Raw genomic sequence first — 18392 nt, forward strand, 5'->3', positions numbered from 1 at the left:
GAATCTCTGGTGAATACAGAAGGTCACTCATACTTTGGACTAGGATTTTGCTTTGGCTGTTATTACTTGACCTGATGGTGTCTTCTCCCCGTTGAATAGTGTCATCACTGTTCAGAACTTGGTTTTGAAAATTAAAGAACCATGATTAGTATAAATGTGAAGGATTTTTCTAGCATTAGTGAGAGTCCTATATTCAGGCCTGACAAACGTAATGCCTTTTACACATCGGACCTTATTAATGTGGCCTTCCATGGCAATTTCTGTCATAACCATTGGTGCTTAACCTTCGTGGGTCTTGTCTTAGAACTGGAGGCAAAAATCTCAAAACTACCCTTGGTGTCTGTGAAACCAGAACATCACTGACCTGTGGGCTTCCAGGGGCTTCATCCCATTGGGCAAGAAGTCATTGTCTTTTTTTTTTTTTTAATTTTTTTTTCAACGTTTATTTTTATTTTTGGGACAGAGAGAGACAGAGCATGAACGGGGGAGGGGCAGAGAGAGAGGGAGACACAGAATCGGAAACAGGCTCCAGGCTCTGAGCCATCAGCCCAGAGCCTGACGCGGGGCTCGAACTCACGGACTGCGAGATCGTGACCTGGCTGAAGTCGGAGGCTTAACCAACTGCGCCACCCAGGCGCCCCAAGAAGTCATTGTCTTAAGAGGCATAGTTTCTGTGTAGAAGGGTGCTACTGGAGTGAGGATTGGAAGAGTCCAAGGTCTTTTATTCTGAGTGCTGTGTAAAGGTGCTGTGAAAACAGCAGCACATGCTGGTGGATAGTCTGAATTCTCCTAGAAGCAGACCCCAAGAAGGATTAAAATTATTAGAGTTTTGGGATGCCTGGGTGGCTCAGTTGGTTGAGCCTCCGACTCTTGGTTTCAGCTCAGGTCATGATTTCACGGTTCATGGGTTCAAGCCTTGTGTTGGGCTTTGCGCTGACAGTGTGGAGTCTGTTTAGGATTCTCTTTCTACCCCCCACGTTCTCTCTCTCAAAAACAAACAAACAAACTCTTGAAACCTTAATATTTCTCCGTCTCCATCTCCTTCTTATTTTTTTTTTTTAATTTGTAAAGTTCCTGGGAAGTACAAAAGGAAAGAGAAGACCATATGAATACTCTGAAGGCCAGTGGCGTCTTCAGACCACAGGGCAAGTCTGACACCTCTGAAAGGAGAGAGGAAGGAAAGATTTGACAGATAGTCTTAGACTGCAGTGCATCCCTAGGCCAGAGAGAAGCTTCCAAGCCAAAGTTGCCCATGAATGGAACCCCACATTCCTTGGAACAGGCCTGCACTAGTACTCCCACCTTTTTCCTACATGCTGGTTAAGGAATGAAGGGAGGGAGAGGTCCTCAAGGATGCCACTTGCCACATTGACCATCTTTTCCATAGTCTTGTCTGTCTATAGGCTAGTAATTCTTTACCTGGTTCTGTAGACTATTTGCAGAATTCTGTTGCTTGTGCATTTTTCTGTGAATAAGATTTAACCACACTCTTAAAGGGTCTGTGATCCTAGGTTACAGAATTTCTGTTCCATAGGAACTTTCTTCCAAAACACCTAAGGAGGGGAGTCTGATAAGAGTAGTCTCTTAATTTCTTTTTAAAGGAAAACAAGCCCTTGGATATTATAAATGCCTTACTGAAGTCAGCTACTCTCTGATGGAAAACAAAAACAAAAACAAAAACCTTTGCCAGGCCGGAGGAACTGGATTAAATTCTTCCGTGAAGTAACCACTTTACTTCCATGTGGAGAAAAGCATTAAAGTCAATTGGATTTGAGCAACCACAATTGGGATTGAGTTGCATATGATAATTTAGAAGGAAAAGCATCTCCTTCCCCTTAGACTCTTGGTTCCTTTCTCCTCTCTAGTCTGCTTGCCTACCTCTTATATATTAACAAATGGAAAATGCTTAAATTACATTATCCCAGCACTATTATACCAGATTTGTAGGCAAGGAAAATTGCTCAGAGAAGTACCTGTGCAATCAAAAGTAATTATTTTTTGATGCATCTGGAGAAGTGCGCAGTATTGCACCGCAGAAGTAAGCAGTAATACAGTATCACAGGACCCAGAGAATTTGTTCTGGGTTACAGGTCATCTTGCTCACTTGCCTTCTCTTTGGATTCAGAAGGTTCAGTCTTTGGAACCAAAGAAGATACAGTGTCTTAAAAGTTGGTGGAGTACATAGTTCCCATTGGTGGAATTTTGTATCATTTTTTAAAATCTTTATCTTTCTTTAGCTAAAAGGACTAAACAGAGACCCATGTTCTTTCTGAATTAAACGTTGTTTGTTTGTTTTTGGTTTCATTTTAGAACAGTTTTACTCTCCACACATATGCCTTTGACTTAATTAAAGTGGCAGTACAACCTCTGCAAAGTACTAACCATAGCTGTTTGAATTTTCACTGCTTTAGTTATTGTTCATGACAAGGCAAAGGAGAAGTAAAATCTAACTTGTCTCTTCTCTTTGTGAATGGTTTTAAGCAAATTGAGTGAATCAAGTGGTATTAGGTGCTGTAGTTACATGCATGAAAGCTACTCTATATGAAAGTTTGTTTTTAATATGAATTACTGATTAGAGAGAATTATTTCTCAGGTTGGAGAAGCAGATGTACAGATATATACATGGAGTTTTCTGTTCTTTTGTAGGAGAGTGGAAGCTTAATTTTGCATTATGCTAAAAAGTGAAATGTTTTTTAAATCATGCCCAAATCCAAAAATTGTAATAACTCTAGCACCCGTGGTGTTGCACAAAAGGTGCCCTGGAGAAGTAATGTTAAAATAAATCTTCTTGCTACCAGTCTTGATTGATAACTTGGAGAAACTCTTCATGTTTATCAAAAAGTAATAGTCACTTTTAGGGTGGAGGTCCTGGATTTTGTGGGTCTCAGTATGTCCCCTTGTAAGAACCTTTCAGGGTTCTTATTTGGCCGCCTCATATTTGGGCCTACCTTAGAGTAAGTGGGTTTTACTAGCCTTCTTTCGGAGGAAGGGAGGAAGGAAGATGAGAGAAGACTACGGTAAATCCTAGAGTTGTTCACTGCTTTCAAACCGTGTATATTTGAAGGCAAATATGTGACTGTTGATTCACTGTTTAAAAAAAAAAAGAAAAAGAAAAATCATTGAGATTGATGCTGAACATTGGTTGTTATCTTCCCAAGAAACAAAGCATACCTGACAGAGGCAGATAGAGTTTGTAATGTAAGAATTGATGGCTTTACCAATCTGTTGTACTGGATATTGTCTAGAGTAGTTGATAGTCACAGGTGGAGCCAGAGGATCTGAGAGCATTCAGAAAACTAGGCTCCTACAGTGTTGGCACTCACTAGACCACTGTTGCATGTAAATAAACATGTGAGTGGTTGGGCATCTTCCTTAAAAAAAAAAAAAAAAGGCATTTTTTAAAACTAAGTTGTCCACATAAGGCCTCCAGAATCCCCCCCCCCCTTTTTTTTTTTACTAGATCTTTGTCCCTATCCCTGCCCTCCATTGATTTTGATTTTTAAAAGTCCTTTTGTTCTCTTAGTAAACATGATTGAGAAAGTAGTAAGAAGTAGTGGTGGCTTTGCTAGGGATGGTGAACTGTGTTCCTTTTGATGCTGTAACTTAAAAAGTTCAGGATTTCTTCTAGCTTTGGAGGCATGTACTTTTTGATAGTTGTTGCTGTTGGGGGTGGCAGGGCTAGGATCATGTGACAGCCTAGTTTTGTTGTGCTAGAGTTATGTTCTGTGCCCAGGGCTAGGTAATTGAGCAATAGATCTTTGGGTGATACACCTATGTTGGACGTTAGGTGAGGGAAAATCTTCCGTAGAAGTTTGGGCACAGGTACATTTCAGCCATGAAGATCTTTTATTTTGTCTACCATAGACCTCAGACCAAATAGAGCTGATCTTAAAATCTTTTTTTCTAAAGTTTACTTATTCATTGTGTGTGTGTGTGTGTGTGTGTGTGAGAGAGAGAGAGAGAGAGAGAGAAAGAGACAGAGAGAGAGAGAGAGAGAGAGAGAGAGAGAGAGAGAGAGAGGAAGGGAGGAAGGGGCAGAAAAAGAGGGAGAATCTTAGGCAGGCTCTGTGCTGTTGCACAGAGTCCATGCGGGCCTAGAACTCACAAAACCATGAGATCATGACTGGAGCCAAAATCAAGAGTTGGATGCTTAACCAACTGAGCCACCCAGGCGCCCCTTAAAGTCTTGGTTAATGCACAGACTGATTGAAATTTGTATTGCCAAACCCTTTTCTTATTCTTGTTCTGCCAGTGGCTACCTCGTGTTCATGTTTCCCTCTCCCTCTGTACGTGGCAGTCTTCATTTTTAAATTCTGAAATATGGCTAAGTTTGGATTTGTCCTTCCTGCTTCTCCCTCTGCATTTACAAGTAGTTTTCTGTTTAGATATGTTTCTCATCCTACCCACATAGGTGGCCCACAGGTATACAAAAAGCCATTTGCATAGAGTAGAATTAAGAATTAAGATATCCATTCATATTTTCTTGAAGAATCCCTTCCAATTTTAGAGGCTTTTTGACCCCATTGGGTAAATTTAAAAGGGTGAATTTGCATGTATATTGACTAGATGTTGGCAGTCTTCATTGCTGAACCTGGGAAATGTCATTCCCTTTAGAAGTCTGGAGTAGAAGGACAGCGACATGTGCTGAGACCAGCAAAAAATAAAAATAAAAAAAATAAAAAATTGAACATGTGATGTCATCAATGCAAAGAAAATCAGTAACAAAAATTTGGTCCAAAGAGAACAAGATCATTTCTTATTCTGAAAGTCTTACAGTATGGCAACATTATAGCTGCGGTTGAGATTAACCCGTATTACTGAAATGGTTCTGCTAAGGCTTGACATCCTGTGGGAGTTGATTCTCTACTGCTGCTTCTTTGTATGTGTGTGTGTGTGTGTGTGTGTGTGTGTGTGTGTGTGTGTGTGTGTGAGAGAGAGAGAGACAGAGAGACAGAGAGGGAGAGTGTGAGATATGGGGTGTCTAATGGCTTCATAGTTTCCCCTTGTATGGCTCTTCTATAATGTATGGACATGTAGTTTGTTTTGAGCCTTTTGGCTTTTGCAGACAGTGTAAAATGAATACCCTTTCAATATCTTTGCATCCTTAGGCAAGATTTTATATAAATTCTGAACCAAAAAATCACTAGGTTATAGAGTGTGTCTATTTAAAATTGATAGTAGTGCCTGGGTGGCTCAGTTGGTTGAGCGTCTGACTTCGGCTCAGGTCATGATCTCACAGTTCATGGGTTCGTGCCCCGCATCAGGCTCTGGGCTGACAGCTCAGAGCCTGGAGCCTGCTTCAGATTCTGTGTCTCCCTCTCTCTGTGCCCCTCCCTGCTCATGCTCTGTCTCTCTCTCTGTCAAAAATAAATAAACATTAAAAAAATTTTTTTAAATAAATAAACATTAAAAAAATTGTTTTTAATTTGATAGACATTACCACATTGCCTTCCGAAAAGTTTTAAACCATTTCATACTTCCCCCAGAAGTCTGTAAGTGTTCAGTAACCACCCCACCAACTCCTTCCCCACCCCCACAACATATTGTAAAATACCTGTGAATCTAATAGGTAAAAAAAGCTTTCTTTTCTTTGTTTCTCTTATGAGTAACAATGAGTACCATGTTGTATATAGGTGTATTGTCATTTTGTTCCTTCATGTGGACTGTGTATTTCATTTGCTCATTCTCACTTGAAAGTGGTCATTTTCTTAAAGATTTGTAAACTGTTCTTTTATTAAAGAAATTATTTTTTTCCCAGATATTTTATAAGTATTTCTTCCACTTATTGCCTTTTAAAAGTCTTTACTTTATATAGGTAATTTTATTTTTATGTATGTATGTATGTATGTTTTATTTATTTTTGAGACAGAGAGAGACAGAGCATGAACGGGGGAGGGTCAGAGAGAGAGGGAGACACAGAATCTGAAACAGGCTCCAGGCTCTGAGCTGTCAGCACAGAGCCCGACGTAGGGCTCAAACTCACGGACTGCGAGATCATGACCTGAGCCCAAGTCGGACGCTTAACCGACTGAGCCACCCAGGCGCCCCTATAGGTAATTTTAATGAATAGCAAAACTGATGAGAATCTTCCTTATATTAAATAAAGCAAACACATCCTTGACATATTATGTTCAAGATCTAGTACCTGTTGGATGAGCATGAGATGTTGTAAAATTGTCAGTAAACAAAGATTCCCTGTTAACACATTATCTTAATTAAGTAGGGCAAAGAAGATCAGAGCCCTTTAGAAAGTTTTCTAATTGTTGTTAATCAACATAGAAATCAGAAGAGTTCCATGATTTATCAACAGTTCTTAGCCTGATATTCCCAGATAATGAGCATTTTAAAATCCTTCTGAAATATCCTCACAGTTGGGTCATCTTATTCTTTTTTTCTGGGTTATTAATAGTTTCAAAATTAAGGCCTTATTTTACGACTTTCATATATACTTAGTTTTTGTGTCTGTTTGCTTTAAATACTTGTTTGTACTTCTGTTAACTTTCTAACTTACAGCAGCTATTTAATGTGTAAGTATTAGCATCTGTTTTAAGAAAAAAGAGATTAGAATATCTCAGCTACATGCATCAGTTTGTGCTGGACTCTTTTCGTATTGGCTCTCTAACTTTTCCCCATCCTGGATTTTGTCATATTTTTCTCCAGGAAGATAAAGGAATAGTTCACATTTGGTTCTGATCTCCCAGGATTTGGTGGAGTGGTGCCATAGATTCATTCACTGGAAGCACTGTAAAAGTTTTCACTCTGTTTTTCCCTGGAAGTGCTGTTTATTTTGTACTGTTACTTTTTAGGTTGAGTAGGCTTTTGTAGGCTCACCTGGGAACATTTGTCACATTATTTCTAGGGATTAAAATGTACCTTGAGATGCCGCCAGCTGTGCCAGGGACACATTTCATACCTTCCCGAATGGGAAGAGTTGGGCTAGAGCCCAACTAGAACTAGAGTTGAGAGGTTGTAGGGTATGGGTGAATAATTGTGGACATATGCACCAGTCACAACAGTGCGATAGTGTCATCTTTGGCAAAGGTAGGAGTGGTTTGGGGGGAGTTGTAAATTTGTTATAGGAGAAAAGATTACTCTTTGTGAGGCAAGGGTCTGTTCTTTGGAAGAAAAAAAAAATGCTTGTTTTTTCACAGGTTACCACCAAAAATGGGGTAAAATCCTCCTGAAAAGTTCAGTTATTAATAATTAAAAAAAAAATCAGTGCCTGACTTAAATGTAACCTTGTGCATAACTTCCCCTTATTACTCTGACCCACTGTTAATTCATTTAGAACTCCTCCCAGGCCCAGCACAATACAGAGTATTGCTGAATTATATGTTGTTCTGAATTATTTTAGCTCAGATTGTAAACTCTCTGAAAGAAGGATTGTGGCTAGTCCTGCCTACTCCGGTGGATACAAAGTAGGTGCTCTGTAAAAAGTGTGTCTAAATAAATAGAATTTATTATTTGGCCACGCAAAAGGCAGGTGGAGTGGCTTCTTTATGCTTCTGTTGAAGATGGATTTTGAAAGCCCTTTTGCTGTCCCAGCTAGAACTATGTTGCTAGAAGCCATCTAGCTAAGAAGTTTCTCTCCTCATTTCAGCTGCTATTAACTTGCTGAGGAGAACCTATATGTTGAAACCCCAAATATGCCTAATATTTTTTTCAGAAACTCCTTTTGTCACTGGTTAGCAGGACAAATATGTCAAATATGAATGAACCTAGGTAGCCTCTCTGCTTAGATGGAATAGAGTCTCTCAATTAGGTAGGAGTTGAGAATCATTTACTTTAAAGGTTAAATGAGCACCTTTACTTTGACATAGCTAAAAGTAGAATTAAAAGATCCTAAGACTTTTAATTTCAAAGAGAAGTAAAATCTTGTTTTACAAATAAGCAACCTTTCCAATTTCATCAAGCTCATTTTTAAGGTTGTAAGTGTGTAGATGCATGTGTACTTACCCCTATTCTAAATGATTGGAATTCTAAAGTTGCGCGCGCGTGCGAGTGTGTGTGTTACAGGGGTTTTGATTTAAAAGGTGGTCTGTCTAGTATAAGCTAAAAGCTTCAGTAAATAACTGCTTCTGAACTGTCCCTTCCTGATCAATGAGGCATAAACTTTTATTTCCTACAGTAACAAGAAAGACAAATTGATTTTTAAGGTAGTTTGACAAGTACAGATTTAACAGATTCGTAGTCTGGGTTGCATCTTAAAGTAAATTTTGCTGTTGGCTGTAATTCCCCTCAAATCAAGTTTGAGGATTTGCTTTATGTAACTTGCAGAGTAAATCCTTCTGCACAAATTGAGGAAATTTCTGGGGATTCGAGGTTACAAGGGGTTGGAGTTTTCATGAGGTCATTTAGCCCATCCTTTGGGTTTTAGATAGCCAATGTTTTCTGCAATAAATGATTTACTAGAAACATCCTAAAATGTGGCTAGGAAAAACGACAAACACGACTGGGAGAAGTTTTCTTGAAGTGTGCACTTGTGTGTCTAAGGAATGTACTGAGACTTTCCTCATTAAGGCATTAGTTATGAGGTCAATTTGATTTTTAAAAAATTCAGTTTTAGTCACCTTTGCCTTAGATCCTGCTCTTTTGATCTTTGAGATTGTAACTAATTATATTTGTCAAGTTATTTTCTGACTGAAGGCTATGAGTAAATCACAGTTTATTCCTGCAGGTAGAAATTCTCATACTTCAATCAGTTTTGTTGAGATTCCCCCCCCCCCGTTTTTTTTTTTTTTTTACTTATTAATATTACTGAACTACTTAACTTTATTGGCAATACAGAACTATTGGGGGAAAAGATAATGGATATGACCCTAACCAGATTTGATAGTGAACGTACTAATTTAGCACTTGTATTTCAACTCTCTGTATTCCTAAAATCCCGTCTTGTCATCTTTTTGTCCTCTGCTAAATAGCCTATATTTCTTAACATTTCTTCTGTTTTCTCTTCTTACAACCAATGGAGATAGGGGCAGAGGGACAAGTGTCATTGTCCCCATTTAATAGATGTGGGATAAGAGAGAAAATGAGTTAGAAATGTACATAAAAGGCACTGAGAAAATATGAAACCACATCTCTCCATCCCAACTATTCACCTGCTGTGCTGGCTTGTGTACTGATGGCATATCTATACCAGAATGCCTTGAGGACACCCAAAAGTAGAACAGTGGGTTAGATTCCTTTGTCCATTTGTATCTATCTTGTGATTACTACATGTTTTATTTCACATTTGTTGGCTGGGTATTTAGTAAGGAAAAACTTTTAATATACTTTATAGTCTGACTCACCTGATGTCTTACCAAGATATTTCCAAGCACGTGGCTAGTCCTCCCTGGGGTAACTTAACTTTATTTCCTTTTCTTCCAGCTACTATCTATTTTGGTACTGCTTAAAATGTTCCCGGATGCAAATCTCAACCTCCTGAACCCTGGAGCAATGCCCATTTACATAACTGTCTCAGAGTGACTAATACATTCTTTCTGTGCAATACAATTGGATTAAGCTTAGCCTAGAACTTAAAAATATATGGCTGAAGAAATCTTACAAAGCATTCTTGTTCGAGCTACATAATATACATTATTTACTCTGACCCATCATGGTACATCTTAACTTTAAAATTCATTGTTTCACATTGTTTTGGTCCCAGGTGCCATTTTTCACATTTTAACATTGTTCAAATCTCAGAGTTCATCAAAATCAGGTGTAATCTCTTCTTGCTTGCAGTTCAAGGAGAGCTGGTTCTTTAATGAAATTGGTGTATGCTGAACCTTGAATTAAAATATTAAGTTTAATTTTTCAAGCAGAAGCATTTAAGTGAAAGTCATATCTCCTGGATTCTTTTATTTTGGTTAAAACTCCATCAATTCTCACCATCAGATAATGTGGAGCCTAAGAATTGTAAGGTTAGGTTTTTATGAACAAAGTCACATGGTTTTCCCCTGCCCTGCCCGCATTTATTTCCCAACTTTGGGCTAAAAGAAATTGCCTTTTTATTTACTTTTTATTGTATTTAAAAAAAAATTTTTTTTTAGTGTTTATTTTTGAGAGAGAGAGAGGGAGACACAGAATCTGAAGCAGGCTCCAGGCTCTGAGCTATCAGCACAGAGCCCGACGTGGGGCTTGAACTCACGGACCACGAGATCATGACCCCAGCCGAAGTCAGATGCTCAACCGAAGAACCACCCAGGTGCCCCAAGAAATTGCCTTTAAAAAAAAAAGTTGGTTTGGGGCACCTGGGTGCCTCAATCGGTTGAGCGTCTGACTTCGGGTCAGGTCGTGATCTCATGGTTTGTGGGTTTGAGCCCCGCGTCGGGCTCTGTGCTGACAGCTCAGAGCCTGGAGCCTGCTTAGGATTCTGTGTCTCCCTCTCTCTCTGCCCCTCCCCTGCTCGCGCTCTGTCTCTGTCTCTCAAAAATAAATAAATGTTAAACAAACAAATGTTGATTTGAGCAAGAATAGCTATCAGCTGTAATTTTCTTATTTTCCAGGCTGGACGTAAAGAAAGAAGTGATGCACTCAATTCTGCCATAGATAAAATGACTAAGAAGACTAGAGACTTGCGTAGACAGGTAAGCTGGGAAAAAACGTGTCAATTGCTTTCCTAAGTTCTCAGTTTTGTAGTTTTGGTTAAAATTCTAGGAAGTATTTGGCCCATATATTTTACTGGGGTAAAAGGATGGTTTGTCACAGGAAACTGCCTATCTCTATTTGGTAGCTAATAAGGTTCTAACTAGCTAATAAAATCTCTTGGGGACCTGGAATAATGGAGTCCCACTGGGATGGACTGAATCAATTAGCTTTAGTGTGAAAAGGATGTACAGGTAAGAAAATGAATTTCAAACGACTTGGGGACCTGTGAAAATACCCTGAAGGATCTTGTGGTACTAGATTACATACAGGAGAGACAGAAATTGCTGTTATTTGACTTGCCCCGTTCTGATTACACACTTGAAGTTCCCTTAGATCCTTGATGAGGATGTGCTTCCAGTATAAATAGGTGGTGATAAAGATGTTTGGGTTGCTCAGTTTTCCAAGTTAGTAAATACAGAGGAAAGAATCTCTTCGTTTGTTAAATCAAATGTATTATGTATGTGATAAATGTATTATTTGTATGCATAATGTGATAAAATTAGTAATTTTATTACTAATGTGATCAAATTAGTATTAAGACTTAAAAAGAAGTTGCAGTGGGGTGCCTGGGTGGCTTAGTCGGCTTAGTCGGTGGTTCGACTCTTGATCTCATCTCAGGTCTTGATCTCAGGGTCATGAATTCAACTCCCTCATTGGGATCCACGCTGGGCATGAAGCCTACTTTAAAAAAAAAAAAAATTGTAGTAATAATAGTTTCCAGACTTAATAGACATTTTATTGTTCATGTCTGATAAAAAGCAAAGATGGAATGTGTCTTTGTTTTTCTTCTAGTGAAGTCATATCTTAAACGGTTATAAAGATAACCATTAATAGGTTTAAGGTTCATAGTGTGCTAACCCTGTTCAGATAAGCCAGAAAGTACTTAATCCTCTCTTTTCACTTTTAGTTAGGAATATAATTGCATATGTTCCAAGGCTATATGTATCAATTCAATCCAGAGCTGTTTTCTGTTCAGCTTTGTACTATTCCTTTAAGAAAAAAGTTTTAGTTTTGTAATTCTCCCCAAAAGGGGGATATTATCTTGAAACTTAAGATTTTGTTGTTAAAATGCTATAACTATAGTATAAGCATTATCTTTAGGATCATGTTTCCTCTGTCCCATATTATATAACTTCATGGCTTACATGAGGGATCCTCATATAAGTGCAGCCAGGCTATCATGAGCTTCCACTAAGATTTAAAAGTACCAGAGAAAAAGCAGTCTAGTTTCTTAGTAGAAATAAAATCAAATTTTTACAATTTAATTATTAGCTACGCAAAGCCGTCATGGACCATGTTTCAGATTCATTCCTGGAAACCAACGTTCCACTTTTAGTATTGATTGAAGCTGCAAAGAATGGAAATGAGAAAGAAGTTAAGGAATATGCTCAAGTTTTCCGTGAACATGCCAACAAATTGATTGAGGTAAGTGTATTATCAGTTTCATTAACTGTGTAACTTGGTGAAGTGTAGTGATTTTTAATCACATTATTTACTCAGCTAAAAATTTTAGGAAGCTCATGTAATATACAATCTGTATAAAATGAAAGTCTTTTATTATTACTTAACATCCATCCCAAACTACCATTTTGGTCAGTTTACATTAATTCTGTACATTGTTAAATATAGATAGTCCCTATCCTAGAAACTTAACATCTCCACTTAATGTTAATGCAAATAAAGATAATTACCTACCTGAACTCAAAAGACCCTATAAGAAGGGCGTCGTGTCTAGAAGTTGGAGAAATTTCATGGCTTACATCCTAGGCTGCATCCTGGCAAATTACCTAACCTTTTTCAGTTCCCATTTCTTTTCTGTAAGATGAGGTTACTATTGATAACTCTCTTGGGATTATTTTGAGGTCTAAATCTAATAGAGATGATGTATGTCAAGTGCTTAATTTTTTGCCTGAGACATGGACTCAGTCCATTCATCTTATTTTAAAATTGAAGAAACATGCTGTTAATTAGATATGGTTGAACAGTAAAAATCTTCATATAAGTGCTTGTTTTGTAAGGTGACAAAAAGAGAGGTGAATTGCTATTTAATTTCCAGGTAAGTTAGACTTGGTCCCTTTTAATAAGTGAAATTATATTATTGTTCAACTTATTCATTATTATTTTATCTTTAAAAATTGACATGTATAGTAAACACATACCGAAGTTATTTGATTTTGTAACCTTAACGTAAAATATCTAATATTTGGAAAAGATATTCCGTAGACCATTTGGTAATTTGCTTACTACGTAAGAACAGAAAATGGGCCTTTTATGTAAAATGTGTTTCTTGTGCATTTGGATTTATAGTGACATTAGGCCAGGTTAATACCGTTAAAACGTTCCAAGGAAAACATAGTAATAACATTAAATGCATTACGAATTTTACATCTAGTTTTCTTTGACTATTAAATGTTATTTTGACCTGAATTAATTATGTACAGAATACATAGGTCAGTCTTCTATTCAAGTTAATGATTCTCTCATTTGGAGTTAAGAGCAGAAGAATATCATTTTGTGTCTCTATTAAGCATTATCTTTTTCACAAGAGTCACATGATAGCATGGGGTGTACCTCCAAATACACAAAGATTGTCTTTAGGAAGCCAACCTCCTATAAGTAGCCTACATGTTAGAAAATGTGCCTGCAAGAGCAAATGCAGGGACACTGCCAGCCCAAGGCATGGGGTAACAAGTACCAGTAGTGGAATGGGAAAGGGCTCAGTGTGGTCCTGAACCTCAGAGGGCAGGCTTTGTCAGTACTGCAGCTGGAGGACTCTTTATTTGGGCCTGCATTATCATCCTCATCCAACACAACTGATGCTTGCTGAGCACCTACTGTGCACCAGGTATATTCAAATACAATGTATTTTCCATAATACCTTTCTCAGGTAAGGAAATTGAGGCTTAGAGAGGTTAAGTAACTTGCTTTAGGTCCTCCAGCAGTGAGGACTGTGCCTTTTGAGCTTGCTGATTTAGTGAACACTGAGAAGCATTTGGTGGACCTGATGGCCCTGGAGACCTTGCTTCAGGAGCTTTGTCCATGCTTCTACTTTTTATTTAATTCCAAACATCTCTAACCAAGGGCCCCTTAGAGTTTAGAGTTTGGTGTTCCCTATCACGACTCAGTTCTGACCCCTTTCTCACCTCTTTCCTCTCTGTGCCCTCCCCCCCACATCACCCTCCATACTTATTATATATGTATTAAATGGCACAGCCTTTTTATTGCTTGAGGCACAAGTAAAGGCTTTGTAGTACCACTCTCCAAACAGTTAAATTACATTTATGGTAATAGAGATACTAGGATATATAATTGCATATGTGCTTGAAAAGGAAATGAGTTTTTAAAGTGTTGTAGAAGGCTCCAATACTTGACTCATGGCAGAACTTTATTCTTCAGTGACACGGCTTCTCTTCCCCACATGACTTTTGTGATTTAAGTATTACCATGAACACTGAAAAAGTGAGGGACTTTTTTTGAACAAAAGTGAGGCGCTTCATTGTGATTGTTTTGTTACTTCCTTTCTCTTCATTCCTGTTCCCTCTTAAATTGGAATAAATGTCAGCTGACATTGATTTTTGTGGTCATTTATAGTTTTTCCTGGGGTTTAGGAGAAGAGTTTGTGGGAAAGTTGAGTAGAGCTAGTGGTGTTAGGCCACTAGCAGAAAAGGAGGGGGCTCTGATTCTGCAGCCATTGAGAGTTCTGCCAGGTATGTTTGTCTTTCTAAAATACTGCATTAAAATTCTGTGCTAACCATCTGCAGTTAGCACAGGCCCCACAGCAAAAGGGCATGATCTCCAACAAGATTGCCCTCACTGTAGATGTCAGCTGCCTCCTGTACTAATGACCTAAGACGCTATAAATTCAGGAGTTTCCATGATCCCCCTACAAGACTGCCCTCACTTCAAATGCTGGCCACAAGTTTGGAGGGTCCCCAGGCTACCCATAGCCTGACCCACTGGCTACAAATATGGGGCTTCCCATGGCCCACTTCAGGTGTGATAATGTGCTAGAACAACTCCTAGAACTCACTAGAATGCTTAGCATTACTTATCTAGGGGCCCACCAGGAGTTACTTCATTAACATAAACCATCAGGGCCAATGATGAATAACAGAGACACTCCTATCATGATTGAAATCTCATGGATATGGAAGAAGTTTCCTCCCAGGAAACCAGGACAAAAACCAGACATTCTTTATTATAGGACACCTCCCCATCTTGAAGGAATGTGAAATGCCTGGTTTTTAGGTTGATTGCTATACAGTCATAAAGCTACATGGAAGAGGTGAGACCGTGTTGGTATTTGTTTCCTGTAGCTTTATGTTTGGCCATTTACCCGGTGACTTACCATTTCTCTTACCTGGTTCTTCTTGCATTGTTCTTTTCCTTGGAGGTTCTCCCCCTTGGGAGCTAGGTTTTCTGCTCTCTCTCAGGAAATTGGGTCCATCTCTTCACACCCCAGTGAGTGTTTTTTCCTCATAGAATCATAGATTCTCATTCTGGTACGTAAAACCACTTCTGTGTAACATCCATGAATCGTTACTTCTCTTTTCTTGGAGTGCTTCTGTAGTGGGAAACTCCCAGGCCTCACATTGCACTGGTGGGTTCTCTGGTTGTTAGCAACAGGGAGCCACACTCTCTTTCTCTGCAGCTACTTCTGTCCATCTTTTTACTGGTGTACACAGTGAATTGAGAGGAACCATAAGTGTAAATACACACCTGATTTCGAAGATATGGTATGGATAAAAAAGAATGTACAAAACTCATTAGCTTTTTATATTGATTACATGTTGATATGTAGTATCTTGGGGTTAGAAACACCAAATTATTTTTGCTAATTTCACCCTTTTTAATGTGGCTACTGAAAAAAATTTTAAATACCTAGAACCTTTCAGCCTGCCACTAGAAATCATTCTCGACTGAACAGTTCTTAGTATATAGTTGGCCGTTTAGCCCATTTAGAATCCCTTTATTTTTATCTTACTCTAAATTACCTAGGTAAAACATATCTATATTATTTCCAATATCCCTTTTGGTAACTTCCATCATTACGCTATTAATATTTGGATAACCATAGGAAGCACAGTTTATATTCTAGCAGGTTCTTTGTGGATTCCAGCTGCCTTTCACCTTCCCACAGATTTTTTTTTTCCTTTTTCTTTTTTTCGCCCCAGTTTTCCCATGAGTATTTGAGTGGTCCCATGTATCAGATAGCTGCTCTGTGGGGTTAGATGCACTCCTCTCATGTCTGATCCCTCAGCTGGGTAGTCTGATTTATTGAGTGTTAGAAAATGTGTTCTTTAGCATTGAAGTGAAGCCAAACATGTCACCACCTTATGTCCTCTGCACTGCTTGGGCCCTCTGCCTGGAATGTTCTGTCCACTTCTCACCCCTCATCCCACAGGCTTTTGCTCAGATGTTACCCCTGCAGAGAGGCTCTCCTGGATCCCTCATCCCCTCCATTCCACCTTCCACCATTTTTTTTTAACCCTGTCATCTGTTTTATAGCCACCATAACATTTTTCACTATCTAAAATTACTGGGATTGTTTTGTTTTCGTATGTTTTCTGTTTCCCACCCCATACTCTAATAGAATGTAAATTCTTTGAGAACATGGGCCTAGAACAGTGCCTGGAACAAGTATGTGCTCAGTAACTACCAGATGAGTGAGTGTACTAGTTCTCAGGTAATAAACATTTAAGTCACTGAGGTGCTCAACCTTCAGATCCCTGGACTACCATCCCTGAGGATTCACACTTACTGGTCTCAGAACCACACTTTGAGAAATTCAGAGTTCTGTGTTATGACTGAACACCATTGTTATTAAACTTGATATTCTTCTCATTCTGTATCATGTGTATATGAGGGAATGAAATGTACAATCTTTTGGGATGTGAAGATGAATGGGGAAATTTGGAAACTTTTTAAAAATTAGGTGACGTTGATTTGAGCAGTATTTTCATTTGCTAGCACCAAGCTTTCAACAACCAATAGCAGATTTTCTAGAGTTGTGGGAGGAAAAAAATTATGATGGAGTCTCACAACAAATATTTACAGTGTTCCTGATATGTCCCAGTCACTGTTCTAGGCACTAGGGAGATGGTAGCGAATGAAACAAAAATCTCTCCCCCCATGAAGGTTATGTTCTACTAGAGAGAGGGAAGCAATTAAAATACATTTATATAGTATGTGTATTTTGTACAGTGTGGTATAAATGGTGCTGAGATGATATGTGAAAAAAGTTAACCGTTTTATCAGTGTTTTAAATGGAAGCAGAGCTAAAACTGTTATTTAAGTAGCATTTTAATACATGACCAAAATAAAATTGGAGCAGATGTGTTGGCACTTGCTAACTTGGTTTTTGGAAGTCTTATTTATTGCATTAATAGAAATACTTTCTTCCCAGACCAAGTAAAATAGTATAAAAGGGTTATGCTTTAATTTGGGGTGTCATGTAAAGTTGCTTCAAATATATTCATAGTTTCTGAGTGGTATTAGGGAATAACACCCACTTAGAAATGGAAACCTTTTATGGTACCTTCCTTGTATATCACATGATGAAAATACAAGATGAATTTCAAGACTAAAAACCACATACGGACTCTTAAGTTTTTAGAGCAGAAGCAAATTCCTCCAGTCCCTCTGTGTGCACAGTTAGTGTCAGGAAGGCTGTGTGAGGCTGGCTGCCGATTCAATCCTTAGTAAATGACTTTTGTGATTTTATTTGAAAAGGCAAATAACAGTATTTGCCATGAAGTTCTTATTTTCTTGGGTTCTGGCTGGGACCTCTGCGTGTCTCATACCACATTTGTCAGTGGAATCCATTCCCACATCATACTGAAGCCCATATTCTTGTGTGAAGGGTGGATATAGGTTGTGTGTCCCCAAGGCCCGTGAGTAAGGGAGCAAGAGCTGAGGGTCATTACTGGTGAGCGGCATGACGCTTCTTTTCACCATTTTCTTTTGTTCTGGAGTATAGCACTGAGGGCTTTTCTTTCATCTTTTTATGAAAGATCATGGCTGTGCTTCAGGGTAACTGTAATACCTTTTATACTTGACTCTTTCTCCCATATCAAGTTAATGATTTCTTTATGTTGCTCTTCATTTTTAAGCATATTGAGGTAAAATATTTATTTTGTCAGAAAGAAGCAATACCCATGTGTCCTTTTTAATTGCTTCATTCTTAGTCTACCTCCTTTGGCTGTGAGCAGCTTAAGAGCTAAAGAGCAGTCAGTTTTTCCTTTTAATTTTGCTTTCTTCTGAGTCCTTTTTCACGAATTGAGAGTGAAATAGGAAAAATGCCATTCATGAAATCTTGCCTCTAAAAACATATATCATTTAGTATTCCTTTCCTCTCAGCCCCAGACATTGCATTAAAATAGGCCTTTTATCATTATGAACTTGCTACAATAAGATAGTATCTCATTCATTGCTTTGCGTATTAAGAATCAGAAGGTAAATGTAACTGGTATGCCTATTTTTTTTTTAAGTTTTTATTTATTTATTTTGAGAGAGAACGCAAGCGGGGTAGGGGCAGAGAGATAGGGAGAGAGAATATCCCAAGCAGGCTCCCAGCTGATGCAGGATTCCAACTCACAAACCATGAGATCATGACCTGAGTGGAAACCAAACATTGGATGCTCGACACTCGAGCCACCCAAGTACCCCTAACTGCTATGCTTTGGAGTTGGATTATCATTACTTGTTGAGTTGCCACATGCCCACCCCTCACTCCAAAGTATTTCCCATTATCCAGG

General features: G+C 38.5%; 1 protein-coding gene across 3 annotated transcripts in view; it reads left to right on the forward strand.

The window, feature by feature from the left end:
- CTNNA1 (catenin alpha 1) overlaps window positions 1-18392 on the forward strand; it is a 180059-nt gene that overhangs the window by 123165 nt on the left and 38502 nt on the right. For all 3 annotated transcript variants that reach the window (XM_047850765.1, XM_047850769.1, XM_047850775.1), the window contains 2 exons: window positions 10494-10574; window positions 11908-12060. In XM_047850765.1, the coding sequence (XP_047706721.1) occupies window positions 10494-10574; window positions 11908-12060 (234 nt within the window). The remainder of the gene's footprint in view (window positions 1-10493; window positions 10575-11907; window positions 12061-18392) is intronic.

Source organism: Prionailurus viverrinus, chromosome A1 (genome assembly GCF_022837055.1).
Source record: "Prionailurus viverrinus isolate Anna chromosome A1, UM_Priviv_1.0, whole genome shotgun sequence".
Taxonomy (NCBI): Eukaryota; Metazoa; Chordata; class Mammalia; order Carnivora; family Felidae; genus Prionailurus; species Prionailurus viverrinus.